Below are 26,491 nucleotides of genomic sequence, written 5' to 3' on the forward strand. Positions count from 1 at the left end.
TCACAGAAGCATCATCACTTCATGCTTGTCGTGCTTCAGATAACAAACAGCCTCCATCGCATCCCTGAATACTCAGTTCAAATTTAAAGCACAACACAAACATCTGAATTTGTACAGAATCTTCTAGAATGAGGCTCAGGGCATTTAAGATAGATATTCAAAAAATCTTGTGCCGATTCTCTTAGAGGGATGATCATTTGTCCTGGAATAAGCGCAGTGGCTGTCCTCGCCTCTAGAACATTCTAGGTGACTATGCACTTCATGTGTTAATGTGCTACTCAGCGTCTAAAAACACCCCTCGAGTCAAAGTTCCCGCATGTGAAGCGTGGAGTCCTGCCGAGCAGCGACGGGATTGGCCAAGTGACTCGGACCCAAAGCTCAAACAGAAACCCACAGGACCAGCGAGCCGCTGGCCTTCATGTCCAGCCTGATAAAATACAGTCACGTGAAGCCTGATAAAATCATATCGATGGACGGCGGCTGTGTGGTAGGATGGAGCTGACACTAGCTGCACGGGCTGCGATAGTAATCAGCCCCGCCCGGGTGCATTGTTGTCGTACCAGACAGGGCTGTGTGTCTCTGCCGAGCGTCTCTCCCCCCCCCGTGTGGGTCTATCCCTGCAGCTGCGCACTGGCATCAGAGGGACCTACACACACACACACCCGCCCAGTCCCAGCTCTGCTCCACACTGCCCCCCCATTACAGGGAGGGGCTGATAGTCAGCAGGGCCGATGAGAATATGGAGACGCTGACATAACAGGCCCTCCCACCATTTTTCTGTTTTTATATCATTTTCCCCCCCCTCTCCCTCCCCATTTCTCTGCAGCTTTTACATCCCATTGGACCCCCCCCCCAGCCTACATGGCTACCGTCTGCACGCGCACACACACACACACACACACACACTTGTAATTATATCTTTGTGGGGACTCTCCATTCATTTTTATGAGGAAAACTCTAATCCCAACATATCAACCTTAACCCCCACCCAGCCCTGATCTTAGCCATAAGTAACCAAACATAATATGAGATTTTTGGCACTTTTAGTTTTTTGACTGCATTCACAGATCTTTGTGGGGACCTGAAAAATGATCCCCACAATGTAAAAACAGGTTATCGTCATTTATTACATTGGGGGTTGCTTTGGTCCCTAATCCACACACAGGATCACACCACCGACTCCCTGCCGTCTTGATGCCACCTGTCTTTTCAAACACATAAGCTTTAGATGGTGGTGCAGAGGCCATTAAATCAGATAAACCTAAAGGAGTCACACTGCATTCCCTTACTCAGCTGTATACTCATACATACCTGCAGCACGATTCCAACGGCGTTTACGCCTGACCAAATATGGCAGACCTTGGATCAGTTCTCTTGCAAAAATCGGCTGCAACTGAGCGTGAAGTCCATCTTGTTGGCCCTGGGTCAAGGTTTTCCAGTGCAGTGCACAGCTCAACAGCCCTGTGAGCACACAGGCATGGCGCAGTGCACGGCTCAGCGGCCCAGTGAGCACACAGGCATAGCGCAGTGCAGTGCACAGCTCAGCGGCCCAGTGAGCACACAGGCATAGCGCAGTGCAGCGCACGGCTCAGTGAGCACACAGGCATAGCGCAGTGCAGTGCACAGCTCAACGGCCCTGTGAGCACACAGGCATGGTGCAGTGCACAGCTCAGCGGCCCAGTGAGCACACAGGTATGGCTGCACTGCTCCTCATTCTGACATCCCAGTTCCCGAAATCCCCAGGTGAGGAATCACTTCCGAGTGGCGTTCCTCACGGCCCCAAACACTGGGACACGTAGCACCTGCTGCTTCCGGCTGCACCACCATGATGCAGCATCAAATGATTTGTTTTACACAAATCAACAGAAGCATGTAAACAGATACAATCAGGAAAAATGACTTTAAATCTATTCTGAACTAGACTCAAAGTCCATTAGCATGTACAGTGGCTCAGCAAAATCAGGGTGTTACCCTAAACATGTTGCCCTGACCAGTTGTCCATCTTCATCTTCTGTTTGACGTGAGCATTAATGAATCCACAACTTCATGACAGTACCAATTACCCTGATTTGTCATCACATGGAAAATGCTTTCATGCCTAATGGCCAGCAATGTCACCTGTGAATACCGCCTTTCTCTAGTTGGGATTTAGCAAAGAAAGTTTGTTTGGCATCCCTGAGATATCCGGTTAGAACTATTTTTGTCCGAACTTGAAACAACAACCTACCTGAAAGGCAAACGAGGTATCAATGCATCAAAGTATGGGTGGAATTACTGCGTGTCGTCAATCATTGGTTTGATGCAACGGGAATCAATGAAATAGCCTGTTTTAATAGGATGATGTCATCCAGGGTGAAATCAGGTGCAAAGGGATTCGATTTCTATTGGTGGGTAACCATTAGAGGGGAGGGTTAACAGTGACATCATAAGCATGCTTCTGGTTCAAGTTCAGGGAGGACGATCTGCTATTTCACTCCAGTGATCCAGTTGTATAACTGGGTAAAGTCTGAAAATGATCAACTAAGCAACATGACCTAAATTCCATTTCAGAAAGCTGTGTTAGTTTGTGCTTGGGGGGGGGGGGGGGTTGTTGGTTCCATGAGCTTGATAGTGACACTGTTTGTCTACAGAGGGCACAGCAATGACACTGAATTCTGATATCAGAACACGCTGCCCCCCCACCCCTCCCCTCCGTTGGGACCACAATGAAGCCTCTGTCTCTGGGACTGACCCAGGCCCCGGCCCCCCCCCTTTGTACCCGTGAGGTCGGGCTGGTGTGACAGCACTCAGCACAGAAACAGAGGCCACTGTCCTCTCGTCGCCGCCCCCGGACACTGTCCACGTTCAAAGGGGAGGCTGGGACAGCGAGGGCCGTGCTGAGACTAAGAATGCGGCCTTCGGCATGTTTACGGGGACGGGCCAGACACAGGGCCAGACACAGGGCCGGACACGTCGGGCTTTCTTTGTTTCTTATATGCTTGAAAAAAACATTTCAATTGGAAAAAAGAACCAGCATTATAACAGTGCATTATTTTACATTTAACTCATTTATCTTACATGTTTATCCAAAGTGAGTGTTACAATTCATGCAAGGTGCCAGGGATTCAAACCTACAACCTGTACATCATACAATGCTTTCCTTTGTTAGGATACAGGCGTTTTTTCCAGCAAGAGAACTGCCTTACAGGCATAACATAATTCAGGCCAAGGGCTCGCGCTAACGGATACCTGCTCCTCCTCTTCCATCTGAAGCTAAGGACCCGCTGTATTTTTGGAGATTTCTTGCCAGTTCACCTTCATCCTCCTACCAGCTGCAGCTGTTGTTGGGAGATGGGTAAGGGCCAATGGCAAGCCGGGTGCTCGGAACGAAGGGATGCCATTGGTTTAACTAGCCGTGAGTGCTTTATAGACCGAGGCATCAGGGCACGGGATTATAAGCTGGTGAACAGCACTGAGCTTTCCATTCACTCTGGAACTGTGATGCCCTGCCCCCCATCCAACCAGTCTCCCTCCACCCACTACATTACGTCAGATTCCATACAGAGTTTTGGCCCCATGTCTCCCTCTAGTGGCCATCTCTTCACATGAACACATGCTCCATCAGCTTGGCACCCTCAGCATCTGGTGACAACAGCACAGTGCCGTCTCGGGAGGTCAGGACCGTCAGGATCTCCTGGGCCAGTGGGGACCTGTCCTGTTGTCTGCAGTGCTTGGCAATCTCACCCCACCCCTCTGGTGTCCATCCAACATCTGCCAGGATGGCCTCCTGCAGGGCACCTGCGGCAGAACCGGCCGCAGAGCGGCGGGGGGGGGGGGGGAGCGATCTGATTACACAGCACCGGGGGGTTAAAAGCTGCAATAAGGCTACAAGCCTGGCAGAGAGCGGAGAGAATGACTCAGCCACCTCCACAAGCCACAGCAGCCGCATTCACAGGAAGTGACATCACTGCCCCACTGCATGTACCCTCGTCCAGCCTTTTACACTTTAAGGAGTTGGACAGAAACGTTATGAGCATATCCATCCATTCACCCACCTGACTCCGTGTGACGTGGCACCGCGAGCGATTGCTCCGACTACACGCCTTCCCCCATAAAATCGCCAAAAGAACTGAAATGTATGAATGTTGTTTGCTATTACAAGTATAATCTTACTAATTGAACTGCACAAGGGGATTAATTACCAGCAACACTGATGCGATGACTGACAAGTTTCACAAGCGCCAAGTCGCAGTCTTCATTCATTCAGTCACGTGCAAGTGAACAGACACGCATTGAGGAAACCCAGAGCCACGCTTCCTCCCGCATGGCATCTGTCTCCATTGGCATTTGCGAATATCGCAAACAAAACCATCGAGTTTCAAGTTTGATTGTCAAGGCTGGTGATAATTACCAAGACTGGTTTGGTAGTTAGCTGGCTAACTGAGCTGTGTGTGTTCAAGCTGAACTAAAAGGCTCGGAAGCAACACTGCAGCCAACGTTCTTCAAGCTAAAGACGCACTTTGGTGAAGGAGAGCAGACAATACAGCTGAGATAGAGAAATACCTTCCCCCAGTCACACTGCCAGTCGTCCACAGCGCGTTTCCCTCATTTTTAAGATCACCATCTGTGCGAGTTGATACCCATCAAGCCCCAGGGTGCAAAAACCTTTCTGATCAGGCAGGGGGGCAAGCATAGGTTTTTTTCTAAACCCGGTAAGGTGCATATACCTTTAAGGGTTATATTCAAAAGGAAGGGCTGTTACTGGATCACTGGAAACTGCTGGTAAGTCCATATCCACTTACTCCAGAAGACCTGCTTAAACCAGCATCTTCACATGGGTCTATGCTTTGTGGTTTAGTGTACGATATTGCATATATTTTTTGTATTTGCATTTCCCCATTACACCTTATATAGCATTCACCTTCTGGCTGAGGACCCTGCTGTTGGTGCGCCGTGTCAGCTGTAAGACTGCCTGTTAGTAGTGAATGGGCTTCACTCTCAGCCCAGCTGGGTGGGACGGCCCATGTCTGCTCACCTGGAGTCCCGCTGCGGATGCTCTCCAGAAGCTGGAAGGCGAGCTCCTCCCTGCCGCTGGCCAGGAGGGCATCAGCGACCAAACCCAGGGAGAGGACAGCCGGTCGGCCATGGCGCTCCGTGGTCAGGCCCTGGATCAGGACCAAACTGGGACAGCTCTTCAGAAGGTACAAGTAGTCATCTGCAAACAGGAAACAGCTGAGACAGACAGCAGTCTGCACACGGGCACGTGAAATAGCACTATTTCAAACATCAATGGGAAGAAACTAAATCATGGTCCGACTTCACTGGAAACATTTTCGGTGAGGTGAGGGCACTTGAATTTGAATCAGAGCTAATATGTATCTGGAGAACAAATATGTCAAATATTGTTGTAAACATATGCTGGCAGGGTTTGTTGGGCAGCCTGCTTAGCTTAATTAAGCACATGCTGCGAGATGGAGGAGTGGATCGGACCAGAAATGTGCTCACACACACACGAGCATTGCTGGTCTGCGAAAGGCGCAGCACAATCACACCTCTACAGGACGACATCACGAGGCCCTTAATCTGCTGGGGTCCCACAGACGGGCCCCAGGGAGCCACCTGTAAGCCTGATGCCTATCGGACAGCCACCTGCCGTCAGGAGCAGATGGCGGGCCTGGCGGGGGATGGGCAGGACCCCTGCCTCCTGCACGGATGGAGGAGGGGACCTTTTCCCTGGCTTCTTGCCACACTGGGCAGCAGGTAGCATAAAAGATCAAGGACGAAAGGTATTTGCTGCAGGCCGCTAGCACTTGTACATTTTGAGGCAGCATTTAACCTGAATTTATAAATCAAATCTGAATACTGTTTTTAATAATTAGTACCTTTTTAAATACATCAAATAATATTCATATTAAATAATTAACATAATTGATTAGCATTAGCCAGATGAGGGTTTTTGTGATCAATTTAGGTCTGAATTGAACATTTGTGCTCGAATGTTTTTAAAGTTATAGAAACCAGGCCACATCTAGGGGGTTTCACCTTCATGGTAATGTTCTGGGAACACCAGGAACCAGAGGCTATTCAGGGCCTGAGGGGGGGTGTGGTGGGTATCCCCGGCTGGGCCCGATCGGGCACCAGCACCGTCCTCACCCAGTGAGAAGGTCCCGTCCTGCAGGCCCATCGCCAGCGCAGCGTGCGTCATGCCCCTGCTGCAGAGGCAGGCTGCAGCCTTTCTGCGGGCTCTGCAGGCGCCGTACACCAGCTGTGCCAGGGTCAGGCAGGTGTCAGCTGCCCGCGGACTGGCACGCCGGTACGAGCAGATCACATCCCCCAGCGTCTCTGAGCAGGTCAGCCTGCGAGTCCACAAAGCGTGAGAAAACACAAAAGGGTCAGGAGTGTAAAACCACACACAGAGTGCCGTCCGCGAGGTACCAACTGAAAACATTACAAAAAACATCCCAAACACCCAAAATGGCTTTAATTATTTACTGTCCTCATTAAGGATTAAAGGATCTGCTCACTTTCAAACAGTCGGATAAGCCTCAGGCTACCGTCTGATCCTCACTTTTTCTGCGTGACCCAGTGTGCGACCAGCTCCAAGCGGGTGTGCTGCAAGGCGTACTTCACCAGCGCCACTGACAGCACGTCGCTAGGCAGCTGCATCCCAGCATGCACCGAGGCCATCGAAGACTGTATGAAGAGCAACAGCGATTCCCCTTCGGCTGGGAGACACATAGCGCATGATTAGTTAACTGATAGGTTTCATTGCAAATGCACAGCTATTTAAAATTTTTAATTTCAAAAATCTGTTATGCTTGAAATCCTATTTACTAATTAAACAAGTCAACCTAATTTCCATGGAGAAAACATTGCAGTTAATTACAGTTTACATTAATTATAAAAACAGCAACACAATCTTTGTTGGATGGTTTGGGTCACAGAAGCCTGTTATGACCCCTTATGAAGCACATTCATATGAGAGCTACCATTTTCGACTGGTTGCGATGCACCGCTGATCCTCTCCACGGTCTCCACGTCCCTTGGCAGGCCTTGAGGGGACCTGGCACCAGGAACAGGGATGTCTTCATTGTCACCCGAGAACAGACCTTCTCTGAATCTGTCGAATCTGAGGAAGGGCCAATCACATTGGCACAATGTGGAGAAATATCACAATCCAAAGACCTTCTCCCACATGCTATGAAATGCTGACCACGCAGGGCAGCCTGTAGAGTTATTGAAGACAACCTTATACAGCACCATGACCATTAGTCAACAGCAAAAGTGACAGTGAGAAGCTCAACACACTCCTTCAGCAGCCAAGAGGCACTGATGTCTTCGTTAGAGGGCACTGACATGCCGCTTTCCGTATCAGAATCCGGACCTGGAAGACAGTAGATTTTGCCATTCGTCAACAATAGCTTATACCCTTTAAAATACCAAGAAAGGTTTAAAATCAAACAAATAAAGCAAATATAATGACGATCACCACAATGGTTTCTCTCTCGGTAAATAGCACGCCAAGGCTAACCAGAGCGAGTGATGCTGGAAGCCTCTAAACGACAAACGTTTTCACTGCCACAGCGAAGAGGGACAACCTTTGAGCTCTGAAGTTTTCCGAAGGACTGAGGACAGGAAGTCCTTCAATGGGAGCTCTCCTCTCGATTCCTCCCAGGAGTGTAGAGAGTCATTAATAAACTTCAACTGTTTGTTCCTAAATCAGAGAAATTAGGTTAACTGGATTCTTTTAGCTCCTCTATCGTTATAAATGACAACGACAGTATTGTTTAACACCCCTCCCCCCGGGGTGTCCATAGGTTTGCAAGAAAGCTATCATAGCAACCAAATTGTACAATACCATGTGTCACCACTAGAGGGCATATGAGCACCACTAAAAGATGCTTCTCAGAGCCAAGATGGGTTAAGAAGTTTCCCTCAGGGTTTCATCCCCATGATGGCCCACTAGACACCTCCATGCCGCAGTTTACTCAGTGAGTTTACTCTGCTCCCTCATGTGGGGGACATTCTCTGTATTCTCACCGAAAGCTTAGTCTCTCGTTCTCCCTAAGCAGCTCGACCCTCAGGATCTCTGCGCTCATCCTGCCGTCCATCTCAGACTTCAGCCGACTCGCCTTGCTGCGGAGCAGCGCTGGTCGTTTCTGCTCCCACCTCTCCAGGTGCCCCACTGCGCCGCCCAGCCTCATCTCCTCCTTCACTGTTAGACCTACAGAGCATAATTACATATAGGAGGTGTGGTTAGACACTTTGAGCCAGGAATCCGCATATTAGCAATCAGACTTACTTCTTGCCTTGGATTTAGCCACAAGCACAACTCAATTCAACAATCCTGCAGAATAGCAAGCAACACTATTACAAGATACAATAGGCAGGTTGGGGATATTTAACATCAAACATATCCTGACTGCCTCAGCTTCCGTGTGTTTGATTCCCCCACAGAAAGTGCTCATGAAATGCAAGTTATAAGTGAAAATAAGAACCATGGCATCAATGTTCATACCTGGATTCTGGAAAGATGGCCTTGCACCCTCCTGTGTAGATTCTCTCTCAGTCTGCAGATTCCTCAGCCTGTTTATTTCAGTCTGCAGCTCAAATGTGTCCTTTAGGATTATGGCGATCCTGTGGTGAAAGAGCAGTGGACGTTTGCCAGATGCCAGCAAGGCTGAAGAAAACGGTTTCCACTTCAGAAGGATCATGATGCAGTCTGCCACCTTAAATATTCTTATTAAGTGAGGTGCGATGGCAGCAGACCTCTCCCGGAGCTGGGCAGATCTCTCGTGGTGGTTGATTAGAGAGACCGGCTCAGACAGCATGCATTTCACTCTTCCCTGCACCCTCTGGGTATCACGGTGCTTTCTTTTGACAGCCTGAATGAAATTGTCATATTCTCTCTTGATGGCAGCAAGCACCATTTTATACACGGTTGTGCGCTCAATTACCTGCAGTTAAAAAGATTTTTAAAAATCAACTTAACATCTGTTCCAACAAAACGTGAATTTCATTTGTCTTCATCATACTTTCAGAACTCTCTAGGTTAAGGGTGACCAGATCATCCAAGGCATGAAGGACACAGCTAGGGCAGGATTTGCAAACTACCATTTCAATCAAAAGGACCTGGATTTCACTTAAGCGCCGAGTTCTTGCTGCGTGCTGATTGGTCAGTCTCCCGTCCAATCATACGTGTGTCACTAATGTTAACGTGAAACATTGGATGAGTCTTTCAATCAAGGAAACAAACCAGTAAAGCAGGGGTGGCCAATCTTACCCAGAAAGGGCCGCTGCGTGTGCAAAGGTTTTCGCTGCAACTCCCTAATTATATTACTAATTAGAGGACTGATTGGCTGAAGAGTCTTCACACCTGGGTGTGAACAGCTGACCTAAAGGCTACACACCAGATCGGCCACCCCTGCAGTAAAAGCACAAGAACTATTCAGCCAAACACAGGGACCTTTCAGTTTTACAGTAGTTTATTAATCCGAAGTGGCTCATAGTGTCCTCCCTGACACGGATTAGGTGGTCACCTTATTAAGGACTAGTTCATCACGCGCCCATTCTGGCTTGTTTGGTACCATATCAAATGCAGCACTGTAGATAATATAGCGCTGTTCATCAGCTTCGGTGCATGGCAGGTGCTTCTTTTCGCTTTCTATGAACTCATACATGGAGTCTAAAAAGTTTTTGTCACTGGAAGATTCAACTGATGTCAGGTTTCCCCCTCCCCTGAAAAAAGTTAAATAAAATAGTACATATAATATAGCATTTTCAGTTGTTGAGAGTAATATATTATGATAGATCACAGTCCGAAAATAGGCTGTATTACGTAGATTTATAAGAGGCAAAACATAATAATCTGCACGGTTACCAAATCTAGTAAGAAATATCAATAGTAATTTAGTGATTATCCATCCATTTTCCAAACCGCTAATTTAGTGATTATGTCATATATTAAAAAATAGGATTAGGGTTATGAACCGGACCCAGAAAATTATGTAGCTCTTACTTCGGCATCTTAATGTTCCATATAAACTGGCCCTCTCAGCGTGTCTATGCGGCAATATACGCATATAACTGTGACGTACATCTAAACAAAAAATAAACGGAAGTTTGATTCCGTATCCAGCAAAGTCACTAAGGAAATCCAGACGTGAGGTGGTTATGGGTAATGTAGTTTAAACGTAAAGGTGAGCGCCTAGAAATGATTTAAATGCATAAAATTTATATTCTATCAAAATAATACACTTTAATAACTATATAGATGGTAAAATAAAACAGGTTTGGTATCAATAAAAGAGTATTTTGTGCAGGCATTATTAAGACACCTAGTCCCTGCTCGCGCGTTGAGAAAACCCTGTCGCGCGCCGGTGTGGTCCTCTTCTCATGATCCGCCATTAGCAGGAGGCTTGTGGTGAGTTACGGCTCTCCGTATTTATTAGAAAATTGTCTTCTTATAGTTGGATTTTTTAAAGTATTTTGCGATCGAAATGTTCTTCAAAGCACTGTTTACTTTTATGTGCAGGTGGAATCTGTTCCAAAATGCAGATTTTCGTGAAAACCCTTACGGGGAAAACTATAACCCTTGAGGTGGGTTCCGCCGGGGGTTTTCTTCTTCATTGCTCAGCATTATAAATAGATATGTCAGTCGGTGTCATTAAAAAACGTTAACTTTTAAGTAAATGGGTTGGAGTTTGTATTTTCCTATTGCTTAGTTGGTCATTTAATCAGCTTGTTATTCAGTATTGCCGCAGCCAGTGATTTCGTTCACACGTGTGTCCGGGATGTGTTCGGCCTATGATGCATTTAGCTTAAATAATAAAAATGTGCAAGTATGAAATTATATTTTTATTAAGAAAAAGGCCAATAAGAAGGTCATGGTGTGGACTGCCATCGCTTTACGACATTTTTTTGCAATCATAGCCGTACATTAGTGATTTAGTTACGATGTGACATTCCGTCGCCTATTAAATTCACGTTCTGTAGGATCAACCCATGCCGGTTAAGTGTTACTTTACAAGTAGGTCACATTTTACGTTATTTCAGGGTTAGTGATTAATGAGCTTTGACTTTATACAACCTAATGTGTGTCAATAGGTCGAACCATCAGATACCATCGAAAATGTGAAAGCCAAGATCCAGGACAAAGAAGGTACGGATTTATACTTGTGCATTTACAAGTTTTGCGGGATTTATAACGGTGTTTAGGTGGCCTTAATTCGGCAGGTTTAGCATCTTAATGTAATACCAGTGCCTCTTTGCAGGTATCCCCCCTGATCAGCAACGGTTGATCTTTGCTGGCAAGCAGCTGGAAGATGGACGTACTCTGTCTGACTACAACATTCAGAAGGTGAGTCTGCTTTCTGCACTGATGGCCTCCCCCCTCTTGACTTGGTGTATGTAATGGTATGGTTGGGAGATGGGGAATTGGACTTTGCTGGATAGCTGGGGTTGGACAGCAACTGGGCTCCTGTCTGTGTATAGGAGTCCACTCTGCACCTGGTGCTGAGGCTGCGTGGTGGCGCCAAGAAGAGGAAGAAGAAGTCCTACACCACGCCCAAGAAGAACAAACACAAGAGGAAGAAGGTCAAGCTGGCTGTGCTCAAGTACTACAAGGTAGGACCTCCTGCAGTGCCCAGCTGGTCCTGGATGATGGCCGTGTGGTGCTTCTCTGTAGAGTAGATTAGGTAATCTATTAAGGTGATTTTAGACGGTTGCCCAGTCAGACTAACAGGTTATTCTCGCCGTCGTAGGATGATAGACCTGAGTAGCCTCATGATCTTAATTCTCCCCCCAGGTTGACGAAAATGGCAAGATCCACCGTCTGCGCCGCGAGTGCCCCGCGGAGGAGTGTGGCGCCGGCGTGTTTATGGCCAGCCACTTTGACAGGCACTACTGCGGCAAGTGCTGCCTCACTTACTGCTTCAACAAGCCTGAGGACAAGTGAGCGCGGACTGGACTGGAGTAAATAAATAGCCTTGAGATATTTGCTGTGCTGTGCCTCGTCATTTCACACTGGGTTCACTCAGAATAGAACTAAGACTGTCCCAAGTCCACATCATGTCAACTAGGATATAGTAGCAGAAGTTATTGCACATCTACACATGCTTGACAGCTTAATTCCTTTTTAATTAAAAGTGATTTTAAATAATTTCAGTACATCACACACTTTTTACAACATTGAACATCCATTGAGGGATTCTCCCTCATTCAACCTCCACATCCCTCTAGAATCCTGGATCCCAGGAAACTTTCTGTTCTACCTTTACATCTTCAATACACAGAAGCTCATCCCCAGGCTGGAAGTCCACATTCTTATCCAAGGACAGCCCACACTCCATCCCATTCTTCACTGTCTGCACGTCATTCTTCAGGTGCTTCATGGATGTCAGGGAACCTACAAGAAAATGACAAGGTATAAATGTCAAATCACCCGCTGTGTGAATTAGAAAATGGACTGCCCCATTTTTAGGTCAAACTGACTTGTGTTTTCATAGTTCTGCAATGTTAGCCTGGTCATCTTACCTTCCCAGAGAATCTCAGTGTTACGGACGAGCCTAAACCTCTTCTTGCGGTCCAGTTCACCCTTTTTGACCCTACAGCCCATGACTGGAACCTTCTTCTTGCCCATGGTCACCTCAAAAGCAGCCAGCACTGTAGCCTCGCCTGTCGAAACACCACACGCTCTTGACAAAGCTGGAAACAACTTGCAAGTCTGAAGGTCTCACTGCACAATTCACAAATCAATACAAAGATTCAGCACCTATGACGTTCTGCTTCACAGTTGGAGGTAGCTTGTTGCTCAGCTCATCCTTGAGGTCGTCAATGAACTTGTAGATGATCTTATGGAGCTTGATCTGAATTCCCTGCTTGGAGGCTTTCTGCTGAATAGACTTGTTGGCCTTCACGTTGAAGCCATAAATAACGCCTGACCAGAGAGAAGAATGGGCTTTAGACCTGTGGTATTTAGATTGTGGTGCTTTGGAGCTCTCAGTTCAACCTCAGTACTCAGAGGGCCTGCTAAGTGAATCAGAGGCAGAGAGAGCTTACCTGAGAAGGTCTCGGCCAAGGTGAGGTCGTTTTCAGAGACGTCTCCCACCCCGAAATGCACGACATCCAGCTGACACTGCTCGGCGGCGTCGTAGCTCTGCAAGATGTTCATGATGGCCTCCACAGAACCGTCCACATCACCTACAAACATACGCCAAGGCTTGTACGGATTTTTGCAGGAACATTTACACACATTAAATGCAGAGAATTTATCATTTTTAATTTAATGCTAGCGTAAAAGAAGCGTAGGGATGGAGACAGACGTATTGTGAAAAAAGAAAGTGCTCGTTTCACAGAATGTTCTGGATGATGCCCCGCCATGACGTACGCCCCGCACCCCCATGACTGTCCGCACCTTTCACAATGATGGGCAGGGAGAGGTCCGCACCGCCGGCCTTCTCGCTGGGCCGCGAGTTCATCAGATGCTTGTTGGCCTTGTACATGGCGATCTTCCTCTGCCTCCAGGACAAGTGGGCCGTAGCTTGGCGCTCTTTCTGGTAGGCCTCGTCGTGCTGCTGCTGCTTGCTCTCAATCACCTGCTTGTCCTCCTGCAGCTTCTCCTGGTTCTCCATGAAGCCGCGCCACTCCACCACTTCGCGTGCCCTTTGCTGGCCGAACCGGGCCCAGTGTCAAAGCACAGGCCTTTCTAACCACAAGGCTGATCTTACATTATCAACTGCAGCAATTCCTGCAACTTCCATCCATGTAAAAAGGGGCCATTTTTAGAAAAGCAAACTGTGATGATTTCACTTTCCTAAGTTTGTGTGAAGCTAACTGACGGCAGGCGGCCGATGGTGGCCCTTCACCTCGCTGTCCACCTCCAGGATCTCCTCCCCCGCTGCGGGCAGCTCCTTCCAGCCCACGATCTCCACGGCGACGCTGGGCCCGGCCTCACTTACCACCTGGCCGTTCTCATCGTACAAGAAGCGCACCTTGGCCCAGGTGGCCCCCGCCACCAGAACACAGCCCTTCCTCAGGGTGCCACGCTGCACGATCGCCGTGGTAACGGGGCTGTCGGGGGGAGGTGGGGTGGGGGGAGGTGGTCATCCATCTATGGTGCCAGAGTAATCTACATCTACTAATATGCGACTCGGAAAACTGAAAAAAACGCTAAAGAGATAATCAGCAAACCTGTATAATGTCTATACTATTTATAGCACAATACCATGGTACCAAAATAGACTCACACTATATACACACACACACACACACACACACACACACACAACAAATCAGAATATTTACAGATGACAACTTCAGATGTCAGGCCTGCAGGGATGTCAGAAATGGGCAGGATGCCTCCCCCCGCAATAACAGGATGAAATAAATAGTTTGTTCCTTATCTTATATTATAAATCCGCGTGTTACTGAGGCCGATTCGCTGCACATGCAGAGCACGAGGACGAAACGTATTCCTAACGAAGACTGTAGTCCTGTATCAGACAAATATTTAATCACATGGATCAGTCATTTTTTAGTTTGTTTAGATGTGAAACGGCACCCTAAACATTGTCAATCTTATTTTAAGCCATGAAATTGTCAAGAAATCATCGCATCCTTTCATTATGTGACTAATGTGTGGCCACTGCAATATCACGATAATACGCCACTGCAGGCCTGAACCTCTTGACAGGCTAACACAAGGTCTATGTGGCTCTGCGTTAGCATGCTAACAAGCACCATGCTAAGAGCTGACATGTCCAGTGCTGTGCAGGTAAGACTATGTGGCTCTGTGTTAGCATGCTAACAGGCACCATGCTAAGAGCTGACATGTCCAGTGCTGTATGGGTGAGTATGTATGGCTCTGTCTTAGCGTGCTAACAAGCAGCAGCCTGCGGACCCACCCCTTGCCCTTGTCGGTCCGGCTCTCGATGACGGTCCCCTCCACAAGGCCTGTGGGATCGGCCTTCAGCTCCAGCACCTCTGCCAAGGTGACGGTGGCCTCAGCCAGTTCCAGCAGGTTCTCCCCCTGCAGCAGGCGAAGGGTCATGTGAGAAGAGGCCGGTTCTGAAGCCTCCTCTAGATTTTTTGTTTTCTTTCACTCCAACCAACCTGACATTTAAGACCTCATGAAATACTGTAGGAGATTTTAGCGCTGACCTTGAGGGCAGACACGTGGATGGCCTGCACGTCCCCCCCAAGCTCCTCGCACACCACGCCGTGGGCCAACAGCTCACGTTTCACGCGCTCGGGGTCGGCATCCTTCTTGTCACACTTGTTTACTGCCACTATGATGGGCACTGAGGACAGAACAGCGCCGGGAAGGTCAGAGTGGCACGGTCTAAGCCCCGCCCACCGCAAGCCGGGCTCGCCCAGTACCTCCCGCCTTCTTGGCGTGCTGGATGGACTCCACGGTCTGCCGCATGACGCCGTCGTCCGCTGCCACCACCAGGATGACGATGTCGGTGACGAGGGCCCCGCGGGCTCGCATGGCGGAGAAGGCCGCGTGTCCGGGCGTGTCCAAAAACGTGATCTTCTCCCCAGAGGGAAGCTGGACTGCAAATCACAACCAAGACCACGTCTGACTTTAACAGCACTAATTCATTATAATACATCACAGATTATACTACAAACTAAACCATTTTACTTTCTTTTGTAACTTATCCCCACCGTGGTTACGAAAGCAGTGCCTGACTCAAGACAAGCTCTTTAAACACCAGGCACCTGCATTTAGCAGCAGTCACTCACACGACTTTAAGAATACCGCTCAGCAGTGCCCCCTACCCAGGAACGCCCCGATGTGCTGGGTGATCCCTCCAGCCTCCATGGCCGCCAACTGACTCTTCCTCAGACTGTCCAGCAGAGTAGTTTTGCCATGATCCACGTGGCCCATGATGGTGACAACAGCGGGGCGGGACACCAATACTGCGGGGTGGGGGGGGGATCTGGCACAGATGAAGATGTGGAGACTTAAATATGACCCTGCTCTCATATAAATGCAGTTTCTGACAGCTGAATACATCTTAGGCATGATGTCATATCTGTAGTGAAAGCTGAGAGTGTCCTTAGACTCTCCCTGTGAAGAGATACGATGACAACGTGTCCAAAAACAGCCGTACTGTCTTTCCACGTCCTTGCTTTCCCGGTCTCTGTCCACCGTCAGCGTCGCCCATTTGAACTTCATGCCGGACATTTTGACCACCTCCTTTATCCACTTCTCCTCCAGGACAGAGTCGGGTTCCAGGGCGTCCACGTCCATGGAGGTGTGCAGAAGAGCTTCATACACATGATCTGAAATGGCAAACTGGTGAGGCAGCGCAAAATCCATCACGCCTGCTGATCAAAATCAGGATGTGCAGGTCCAAAGACCCCAGACTATTCACACCTTTGTCTTTCTTCATGGCCCCTGCCAGCTCGGCCAACGTCATGCTCTTCTTGATCTCCACCTCCTGTTGCTCCTGCTTCGGTTTGAGTTTTGAGACCTTTCCATGTCCTTTAGCCTGATGACGAGGAAAATATCATTTTTAAACTCGTCTCCCACTGCCACGTAAAAAAAAAAAAATCATGGAGGATGTGATTTAAAAAGGTCTATTTAAAAAGGTCTTACTGGCCAACCACCAGAAGGTGGATATTTTTGATATTAAATGATTTCTAAGGAGGAAGGGGGGGATGCAGAATTTCAACAACAATTACATCCATCTTAAATCGTATCGGTGGCAGGAGATGAAAGGGGAGATTCTTACAGGTTTGGTGGCCAGGAGGCGAGTGTGGGTGTGGGGGGAGGCATATGCAGGCGCAGCGAGGCTGGAGCCGAGCAAGGAGCACAGAGGGGGTCTGATGGGGGTCAGGCTGCAGGAGGAGGCCCTCCAGATCATCCTCTGTACCTCCGTGAAGGGTAGGGCACGTAGCCGGCCGAGGGCACGGCTGGGGCAGAGCAGAAGCTCCAACCGGAGGAGGACCTTCACGCTCATCATCGCTCACTGCCAACAGCAACAAAAGCTTAATATTTACTGACTTCACAGCACATGGACTCACAGCGTTGTTCTGCATGGACCAGTATAGAGTACCTGCCGGTTTTCTAGGTGTCAGTGAAGCTTTAGGTTTAGTTAAATAACTGTGCTACTTTGAAAAGATTGCATAGGAGGTGCCCTGGACTGCTTGGGGAATGCCAACGTTTATGCATTTAGCTCACTGATCACATTTCTATCGCCACTGCAAGAACAACTAAAGGCTTTCGGTGCATAACGACACTATATGCAGGTCTAAGTAAAGTACGTGCTACGATATGTGTTCCGACATAAAAATCACGTTCCTGGACACCAAACAGCTGTGATTGCACCTCTTGATGCTTGTGACACAGAACAAAATGAACAGCACATACTGTGGCAAATATGTCTTTTGTAACGAAACACTGTACTTATTAAATCTCTTTATGTACACTATTTTAAAACGAATGCGTTTCATGCAGAGAGCTGGTTCCAAGTTGAAAAGCACTTATAAACAGTTAAGCACCTGGAAATGTCCTAACTATCATTCCCGAGAAAATTCGCTCACCTGCTGATTTATTGATACTGACTCTCGACGCGCCACCAAATCATTAAAGCACAATATTACACCGGCAGGAGAGAAAGAGCTCAGTGTTATATTCAGATGACACTTCAACGCCACCATGTGTGGCGCCATGACACATTTACCCAAAATGCAGTTCGGCCGGACTCACAACGCATCTCACTGCTTCCTTTGGAGTCTTTTAAGGTCGCTGATAAATAAATTTTGCATTGCTTGTCAAATTTAATTAGAATGATAAAATAATGGTAAAGATAGTGAATAAAAAGATTCCAACATATTTTATATCTATAATATATAGTATAATAAGTAATGAAATGGAACCTGATATTTGAAAACTATCAAATATAAACTATATTTTAGTCCATAACAGCATGAAGACAAATCCAATAAACAAAACTCAGCAACACTATAATTATACAGCAATTCTTTCTCTGCTGCAATTTTACCTCATTCTTTAGGTTATCTGAGCGAAAAACCGGTTTAGTTTTACGCCGCTGTGTCACGCTTGCGCACTAGGGCCAAAAATGCGGATGCAGTGTTTGTGATTTTCGGTGCAGGCGGCAAGTACCGACGTAAAGAAAAGTAGTCTAAGGGTTTTTATTACATCGTCTAAGTTGCATTTTAAAGCGAAGGTTTTATTTTTCATAGAAGTTTAAGATGGGATCACCAGGACTTCGATCAGAATTGGAGGAGTACCTAAAGCAGCTTAACATTGAAACGGTCTGCGTTGACCACCCGGAGGTAATGATGCTGCTTAGAAATAAAATTAATTTCGATCTGATTAGTTAAAAATATTGATACCATGGACTGCATTTATACAAGGATTTCGAAAGCTTCGGCTGTCGTGGCACGCGACTCTGATATGCCCATATAGGACGCCAGAGGGCGCAGAAATCAAAAAAGCGATCGGTTCCTACCGAATCCTAGCATTGCTATACCCACAGCGCACCACCAGAGGGAGCCATCTGCAATCAGAAATTACTTTTGAATGACTTATTATAATAATAATAATAGATCCCCGTAGGGAAATTGTCTTTACGCCTCCCTCAACTTGCACTTTTTCATAGAGTAAGTTATTTTTTTGCGAAGCGGCGCCCAGGGAGCTGGGGGTTAAGGGCCTTATTCAAGGACCCGCAGGCTGAGGCTGGGTTTGAACCTGTGACCTTCTGATTACAGGCACGCAGGCTTAGCCCACGGAGCAACATCCTGCCCCCTTATTATACGAGTTACACCGTTTTATTCATTAATAAACGCATCTCACATCAACTCTGCTGTTCGGTGAAAAAACTACTGTGAAGTATGCTAGTGTTTTGCAAATATACAAACTACTCTATTGTAAACTTGCAGTTTGAATTATATAGAGAAGAAATATCTATACTGTATAATTTGAACTTCTTGTTCAGATATGATTATCATATGAATGTTTTTTTTTTTTTTTTTTTTTACCACATTAGGTGTTTACCGTGGAGGAAATGATGCCGCACGTGCAGCACCTTAAGGGAGCCGTCACGAAAAACCTTTTTCTCAAGGACAAGAAGAAGAAGGGCCTTTGGCTCGTGTCCACCCGACATGATCGGCAGCTAAACCTGAACGACTTGGCCAAGAAGCTGGGTGTTGGCAGCGGTAACCTCCGCTTTGCCGAGGAATCGGTCATGCTGGAGAAGCTGAAAGTGGCCCAGGGCTGTGCCACGGCTTTGGCACTCTTCTGCGACCAGGATAAAAGCGTCAAATGTGTGCTGGACAGCGACCTGGTGACTGGGGGTCACGAAAGGGTGTATTTTCACCCCATGACCAACGCAGCCACTATGGGGTTGACACCAGAAGATTTACTGAAATTCTTAAGGGAAACAGGACATGATCCTATTCTGCAGAGCTTTGATTAGAAGACTCAGCTCTGGCTCAAGTTATGTGGTACATTGCTGGCTGAAAAGTGGCTGCCTGCAATCAAAATGTTATCATCGAATGTAATTCAGGCAATTATTTTTTTTACTGTAACTGATTTTAGTTAATTTTCTGGCATTAAAAGGAATTTATGCCCTGCAGAATAAATTTTACTATGGGGTATATTAATGTTTTGTGAGAGAATGACCACTGAATTGTGTAATATCCATCTCCTGCAGCAAACTAGGTCTATTGGTCGTCTTCTCAAATGCCCCATCACCTGCAGCATCCTGGGATGGATGCCATTCTACTCCAACTCCATTTCCATACTTCAGACTTCATTTGGTGGAAATCAGGTTCATTCTCGAGGAGTCATATGTTCCCATGTGAGGTTTCAGTGCATCTTAGTCATTCATGAAGTGCTACCAGTGATTTGTCATTTTCGTACATACAATGTGAAGGTATATTACTGCAAAGCTTACTGGTACATGTAGGAAAATGTCTATTAAAATCTGTTGCATACAGGACAGACAGCTGTACTAGCAGATGATATATTTGGTCTTGGACAAAATCCCAAAATTACAAGCTAAATAACACAATGTTACAGCCTTTGACACAAGATTGGCCAAAACAGGAGAAACGATGTATTATTTTTGGTGTTAAACAGATGAATTGGTTTAGTTTAATGTTACGTAAGCATCTGCTTAAGACTCCTGCACAGCTTAATATCAGCCGCTCAATGTCATTCAACGGTTTTGTATGCCAAGTACCATTTGTACCATGATAAGAGTCTAGACCACCACAACAAATCCCATGAACAAGGTCACACAAGCTCAGCTTCATTTAGAAACAAAGCATCCTGCATCATTCGGCTGTTTAGCTACGTAGCCACGACACTGCTTGAGAACAGGAAAAACATCAGTCACACTGGTTGTTCACATCAGAATGCCTTTATGTAAAAGTAACAGTGGAAAATAGGAACGAACTATTGAAAGTCAGTCATTCCCAACTAGAGCAACGATCAGAATGGACAGAGACACCGGCTGGATCCTTTGTGCTGCTGGTGGCCTGCACAGCCCATCCCAGGGGGTGCTCTGAACTCACAGCAACGGATGGAAACTCACAGCGAGAATGAAAAACTGAAAAAGGTGCAGTGCTTCTCCTGGCGTTTTGGTCTATGGGAGACACAGAACATTTTTGACAAGGTCTGCATTCCTGGGAGGGGGGGGCACCTGGTAACAGAATGCTCCATGCGGTACACACTGGAACCAGTTTGATTTTTTCCCCCCTCTGGCGTCCACATGCTTTTCTTTGTGCAGAATCTTGAGCGGAGAAGCTCAGCCATCCCACGTCGGAAGGATGTGCATGCTTGCTGTGTACAGCCTGCGGGCGGCAGATGGCAGAGGCTGGGTGAGCCCAGGAAGTGGCAGCACGAATCCTCTGGCTCTATGGAAAGACGCGTTTCCGTTTCCCAGGTGATAGCATCAGCACAGACCTCTGGTCCTCGGCACACGTGTGTCGGCGGTTTGTCAGTTGTGCGGCAGTGCTTTTGCCAGATTCAATACTTAGAAAAAATTGCCACGATAAAATTTCTAAGACGGAGTCATTTTTTCTCCTTGATTCAAGGAATGATAGGAAAGTCTAGTTGAAGGATTCTTAAGAAGTTTATATAAAACAGGATTTACACTCTCAGAGGGGACTTTATTTTTTAACGGGCTTGAAACAGCTTGATGGGAAAGATTCCCTCCCTCTTGATGAGGCAGTAAGGACAGAGTGAAGAGAAAAGAGGGACAGGAGAAAGTGAGTTAGCAGAGGAGAGATGATCATGTGAAAACACCAGCACCCAGAACCGGGGGGAGCCTGTCAGGCAGGAGTGTCATGCAGGGATGCTTTTCAGGTTCTGTTCACATAACCCACCCAACACAGACTCAGTGTCATCAACACAGACTTGTTCCCAGTACACTTTAGTAAATCAAAAAAAAAAAAAAAACAGAACAGAATAAGAAAACTGATGTAAACAAAAGAGCCACTGACAGATGTGCTTGGAAGCACCTCCTCTGCTGGGCAGGGGGGGTACAACGAAACGCAAAGTGTCCCCGCAGAGGCTCCAGGTCGCCGTCCTTGTGCACCGCAGAGGAATCCGGCTTGGACGGAGGGCCGGTTCACACCGCGAGCGGCGAGGCGCTGTGGGGGGGTTAGGGCCCCTGTCACTGTCCCCAAACAGCCACCGCTCTGCTTATGGCAGGACACTCACCCCTGGGGCCCAGTAGGGCGGCGGCCAGTGGCAGGGGGGCTCTATGTCTGGGAGCTGTGTCTCTCCCCGCTCCTGCTTTTTGACTTTCTGCGCTCAGGAAAACCTTCCACATCTGCAGAATAAAGGCATTTTCAATTATTCATGAACACGGCTGGTTACATGTGCGATCAGCTGTTGTGACAGTGATGGGAAAACAAACAAACGCACAAACCCCCTCAAAAAGCCCCATTCATTATATCACCATCGTGCATCTTTTATGATAATCTGACAGCCACACTAAATTAGTATTTACCCAACAGGCTAGCTAACTGTCACCACATAAAACCAGTTACCTTCCAGTAAAAGTCAACGCTGACTGTGCACTAGCATAACTCTGTTAATGTGGTTAGTGTTGCTCACAGTGGTGGCAGCTAATTTAGCATGAAGCAATGACTGTAAAACTAAAAGATATATTTAAATGTTTTTGCACAACGTGTGTTTTTCTCTACGTCCACATCCCTGGCAGCTCGTGGAAAGTGTGTAATTGTTTTTCCTGAATGAAACCAAAAGATCTGTTTCCCCACAGCAAAAGCAGCATGTTCACATGTTCATTTTGATTGCGTGAATCAAAATGGCAGCCAGGCACGCACAGGGAGGGAAACCTAAACCGCATACTGATGCAGAGCGGCCGACATGCAGCAGGCGGATTTCAGGACGGAAGTCCCAAAATCTCAGGATATACACCAAAACAGCGGGAGGTACATTCACAGCAAAAGGTGAACACAGCCCACAAAAAACATTATACATCTGCAACTGGAGAATGAAGGATACAAGCAAATAAAGGAAAATAATAATAATAATAATAATAATAATAATAAAAAAAGTGAATCCTTGAGATGCATATACTTAAAAAAAATTAACAGGGCTAGAAACAAAGCAGACGGAACAAACTGCCACTTATACCATCGGTAAAATGCAGTCCAAGGGACTCACATTACATGTATAATCAGCTCAGTTCTATTTAAGACCCGGACACTGGGGCTCGAAACATGCAGCTTATTCTATAAAGCTCTTCGATGTCACGCGAAAGCCTCCTGCTACGCTGTCAGCACTACAGACGCTCGGCTGGTCTCGCTTGAAACGCGACCATTCCTGAAATCCAGGATTCTGCTATGGGCTCCCTTCCAAAAAGGGCAGTCAACTTGACTTTTTCCTAAACATTACCAATGTCGGTCCACATAGTAGCAAAGCAGGTAAGAAGCAGTCATTTTGTTGTGCGCCTATTCAAACAGCATAGCGGCTGTACTGCCCACCTGCTGTCTGTCACACAGGGCATCTCAAAGGACCTAACAGTCATTATTAAACCATGACGTTCTAATGTTCTATGTACAATCTCAGTTCATACATACAAACTGAATCTGAAGATCGGAGCCCCTCTCCCATGAATCATTTCATTCCCCGCTCTTCCCCACCAATCCATTAAGAAGTCAGACTGAAGTGACAGCAATAACAAAGTTAGGGTCACATGACCAGAGAGCAAAGCCCCCACCCAGGCAAGAGGTTAGAGATGCCCACTTGAGTACTGAAAGTCCAGACAGCGACTGGAGAAGACAGACCACGTGGACACGTCAACCACAAGACAAAAAGCTGATGCTTCAACAGAACCATGCAAAACAGGTTTACTGCTTTATTTAAAATAAAAGAAAAATAAAATCAAAGAAGCAGGGAGCACAGGAGTGGAACAGCAGATGGGTGCCCCAGCTGGAGGCCTTTGCTCATGCATGGATGAATGTGCTCAAAATGAACAGTTTATTCTGTGTTCTTCTCCCTTGGAGAACCGTAGTTCGGAAGACGGATGTTTGGCTGCCAGTGGCAGGAGTGTGAATGCGTGGCAGTGCTGATCCAGTGGTTGCAAAGGACTCTGAATCTGCACCAGGGTCTAGGTCGCAGGCAGGGCCTACGTTTAAACACAGCCGTATTCGTACCACAGGGACTGGCTGTCTTCAGAGGTCAAGGATGGAGACACCGCCTCAGCAGCCTCCGCATCGGCACCTGTGTCATCACCGTTAGTCTTACGGTCAGGGGCGCCTGAAACCGGGTTCGTTACCGGCTGGGGCTCGTGTCCGACTCTCACGGGCCGGGAGGTGTGTTTGATGGGCGGGCCGCTGATGTTACTGACCAGGGAGGTGTTGAGGGACAGGAATGTTTGGCTCTTACCAGGACTGCTGAAGGACGGCTCACTGAAAATGGTGTCCATAAAGACGGAATCTACAGTGAATGTGGAGCCAAGGAACGAATCCAAGCTAGAGAGTTCTGGACCTTTGCCCTGGGCAGTGCTGCCTGTCAGGGGTAGGCTGGTGGATTTGGGCAGGGCTGGGGTGGGCATGGGGGCTGGGGGGTACTCACTGGATGCGGCCTGCCCCCGGTGGCTGGCCTTGGTTGGGGCTGGGTCCACAGATACAGGAGGCCGTGTGTCCTTGGACATAAAGTCATGGATGCTGGTGCGGCGTGTGGAGCCTTCGGCAGTGGAAATGACGCTGCTGGCGCGAGGCAGTGTGGACGAGGAAGCGTCCAAGCGCTCCGACACGGAGACCGCCTTGCCCTGGGCGTTCAGTGCAGGCCGCATCGGGTTCGAGCCTTTGACACGCGTGCTCTCTGCTTTACGCAGGCTGGGACGTCCCGCTTTGGATACCCGACTCTCAGAGGTGGAGTCGGTGGCCGGTACCCTCCCGCTGGCCGAGCGCAGGATGCCACGTGTGCCCCGCTCCCGCCGCACTACTTCATTGGAGTCCGCTGAAAGTCGAGAGGACTCTGTGGCCAGGGTCTCCTGGCTGCCATTCTGAGGGGAGACCATCACACACTGGCACTTAGTACAAAGGAAAATGCAATAATCTTACCCTCTTTCAAGCATTACAGATCCAGTGAAGGCTGGACACACCTACTGAAAATCATTTGTTTTTCAACAGCATAACCCAAAGTACAGCTTGAGCTTATGCGGTAAGTACTGTGACCTGGTCCCGTAATCTGCCAGACCTAAACTCTACAGAGCTGGTTTGGGGCGAGTTGGGTCGACCCCTTCAGGACTGCTGGAGAAGCATTCCAGGTGGCTACATCTGGAAGCTGGGTGAAAGAATCCTATGCTGTCATCAAAGCAAAAGGAGGCCATTTTGAGGATCTACAATGAGAAAATTGAGATGAACATGCCTCTTGGTCATTGGCCTTGGTCAGTATGTAATGTGTACTACTGCATTGCCTCAATGATGAACAGCAGCTAAGAGAGACAAATGCATTAAAAGCAGGTGTGTCCAGACTTTAGACTAGTATATTAGTATGTAATGTACTACTGAGATTTTAAAATTTTACTGGTCATTGTTTTTTGTGTTGACATTAAGTGCAATAAAAGTATAAAGCAACCCAGTGGTGATGTGCTGTAACTGCAGGCCACAGGAAGCCCTCCTAGGGGTGATGATTGGTATTACTGTCATTTGTAGGTCACCTCTGGCAAATTAACGCTCTCCTCCAGGAACTGCTGCAGGGACATCACCTCGCTCCCCGGTGAGGCAGTCCTCCTCCTGGCCTGGGCGCTTGGGGGCTCCAGGCTCCTGCGCAGGAGCAGGGGGCTCTGCCGAGATCCACGCTGCGAGAGAGGCTGCTGCACGGGGCTGCTGCCACTGGACCAGGCCTCGTTGTCCAGGCTGAGGCTGAATTCCCCACTGCTCTCGCTCTGCGGTCGGCTGTGGCTGCCGTTCACTGTGCCTGCATGCCGGGGAAGAAAGTGAAGGACACGCCTGCAGTGTGGCCTGGGGAAATCGCAGGGCTACGGCAGGGTCACGGAGGACGAACCAGCCATGCAGGCTCAAACAGGCATAGAGAATGCAGCAGAATGTCCCAGCATGCAGCATTGTGAGAGCGGTGCTGTGACAGTGCAGGCACACAGCAGCAAGGCCCTCCTGTAACTAGCTGTAGCTGGGTTCATCGCTCACCATCTGCAGTAAGACTGTCGCTAGGCACAAACAAGCCATCCCTACACTGAAAGAAACACTTTCTCTCTCTGTCACACACACACAAGTTGGTCTTCCTATCTAAATGGGGGCCGTCCATTCATTTCTATGGGAAAAACCCTAATCCCAATCACGACACCCTTAACCTCTACCCAGCCCTAACCTTAACCATAAGAAACCATCATAAATACAAGACATTTGGCACTTCTTTTTTGATTGCATTCACAGATTTTTTATAAAATTGAGGTTATCCAAATGGGGACCTGAAGAACTGAACAAGGAAGTTTCATGTTTTACTGCACTTAGGGGACATTATGGTCCCCAAATGTGATCTATGTAAACCCACACCAGGTTGCCCTGGATAGCGGCTCCCTGACCCAGCCTCCTGCTCACAGCCCCTCATCTCCTGCTGCCCTTGGCCTACTAACGGAACCCATTAATATCACAGAGAGACTCTCCCGACAGGGATGGTGTCCTTTATTCACCAGATCTGGAGGAAAGCTGCAAATGGAGGCTTCCTTTTCGGAAGACGAGAGGCACTAACAACAAAGACCATGCAAAAGAGCCACCCCACCCCCAACAAATAAAATTCTGTTCTTAGTTGGCACTCCCCCGCGCCAACGCCTGGGGTGCATGGCTGGCCGGGGACAGACACACGGGCTGCTTTCCCCGCCCGCGTCAGCGGCTCGCAAGGGCGGGCAGGCAGCACCAGGGCACAGCAGGACTGCAGAAAACCATCTGCTTTTAAGCACAGCAGCCGGGCCGCCCCGGTGTCCCTGCGCTGACCAGCCTGGAGTGCGCGTGTGCGGGGGGGTTTACACACACAGAC

The 26,491-nt window shown here is 48.0% G+C and overlaps 5 protein-coding genes across 15 annotated transcripts in view; 2 read left to right on the plus strand and 3 right to left on the minus strand.

Annotated features, from left to right (window-relative positions):
* Positions 1–3,015: 3,015 nt before the first annotated feature.
* On the minus strand, positions 3,016–10,084 carry LOC125738117 (clathrin heavy chain linker domain-containing protein 1-like). Of its 5 annotated transcripts, none has more exons than XM_049006758.1 (12): positions 9,998–10,084; positions 9,567–9,717; positions 8,749–8,936; positions 8,498–8,616; positions 8,020–8,203; positions 7,578–7,693; positions 7,288–7,363; positions 6,969–7,108; positions 6,548–6,704; positions 6,133–6,335; positions 5,015–5,194; positions 3,016–3,777 (listed from the first exon to the last, which is right to left on the minus strand). In XM_049006758.1, exons 1-12 carry the CDS (start codon positions 10,003–10,005, stop codon positions 3,581–3,583), a joined length of 1,719 nt encoding a protein of 572 aa, XP_048862715.1. In that variant the 5' UTR covers positions 10,006–10,084; the 3' UTR covers positions 3,016–3,580. The 5 variants fall into 5 exon arrangements, with proteins under 5 accessions (XP_048862715.1, XP_048862714.1, XP_048862717.1 ...); XM_049006757.1 differs by having other exon boundaries at positions 9,519–9,717; XM_049006760.1 differs by lacking the exons at positions 9,567–9,717; positions 9,998–10,084 and adding an exon at positions 9,263–9,320.
* Positions 10,085–10,348: 264 nt separating this feature from the next.
* Positions 10,349–11,974, plus strand: rps27a (ribosomal protein S27a). 2 transcript variants are annotated; one of them, XM_049006762.1, is made up of 6 exons: positions 10,349–10,402; positions 10,514–10,578; positions 11,086–11,140; positions 11,253–11,338; positions 11,473–11,604; positions 11,786–11,974. In XM_049006762.1, exons 2-6 carry the CDS (start codon positions 10,531–10,533, stop codon positions 11,933–11,935), a joined length of 471 nt encoding a protein of 156 aa, XP_048862719.1. In that variant the 5' UTR covers positions 10,349–10,402; positions 10,514–10,530; the 3' UTR covers positions 11,936–11,974. The 2 variants fall into 2 exon arrangements, with proteins under 2 accessions (XP_048862719.1, XP_048862720.1); XM_049006763.1 differs by lacking the exon at positions 10,349–10,402 and having other exon boundaries at positions 10,494–10,578.
* A 122-nt stretch (positions 11,975–12,096) lies between these two features.
* Positions 12,097–17,691, minus strand: mtif2 (mitochondrial translational initiation factor 2). The gene is made up of 14 exons (XM_049006756.1): positions 17,533–17,691; positions 16,722–16,958; positions 16,364–16,478; positions 16,098–16,269; positions 15,763–15,923; positions 15,358–15,534; positions 15,139–15,278; positions 14,883–15,007; positions 13,845–14,049; positions 13,394–13,646; positions 13,039–13,179; positions 12,752–12,916; positions 12,514–12,654; positions 12,097–12,385 (listed from the first exon to the last, which is right to left on the minus strand). Exons 2-14 carry the CDS (start codon positions 16,950–16,952, stop codon positions 12,216–12,218), a joined length of 2,196 nt encoding a protein of 731 aa, XP_048862713.1. The 5' UTR covers positions 16,953–16,958; positions 17,533–17,691; the 3' UTR covers positions 12,097–12,215.
* Positions 17,692–18,033: 342 nt separating this feature from the next.
* On the plus strand, positions 18,034–19,596 carry prorsd1 (prolyl-tRNA synthetase domain containing 1). The gene is made up of 2 exons (XM_049008478.1): positions 18,034–18,288; positions 19,002–19,596. The coding sequence occupies exons 1-2, from the start codon at positions 18,205–18,207 to the stop codon at positions 19,428–19,430; spliced, it is 513 nt and encodes a 170-aa protein (XP_048864435.1). The 5' UTR covers positions 18,034–18,204; the 3' UTR covers positions 19,431–19,596.
* A 760-nt stretch (positions 19,597–20,356) lies between these two features.
* The window catches only part of LOC125738933 (girdin-like), a 50,149-nt gene continuing 44,014 nt past the window's right edge, over positions 20,357–26,491 (minus strand). For 5 of the 6 annotated variants that reach the window (XM_049008477.1, XM_049008473.1, XM_049008474.1 and 2 more), the window contains 3 exons: positions 25,158–25,417; positions 24,068–24,500; positions 20,357–21,794 (listed from right to left, as the gene is read on the minus strand). In XM_049008477.1, coding sequence (XP_048864434.1) covers positions 21,724–21,794; positions 24,068–24,500; positions 25,158–25,417 — 764 coding nt within the window. In that variant the 3' untranslated portion in view covers positions 20,357–21,723. The remainder of the gene's footprint in view (positions 21,795–24,067; positions 24,501–25,157; positions 25,418–26,491) is intronic. The other variant, XM_049008471.1, reaches the window with a different exon arrangement.

This window comes from Brienomyrus brachyistius, chromosome 3 (assembly GCF_023856365.1).
Source record: "Brienomyrus brachyistius isolate T26 chromosome 3, BBRACH_0.4, whole genome shotgun sequence".
Classification (NCBI taxonomy): Eukaryota; Metazoa; Chordata; class Actinopteri; order Osteoglossiformes; family Mormyridae; genus Brienomyrus; species Brienomyrus brachyistius.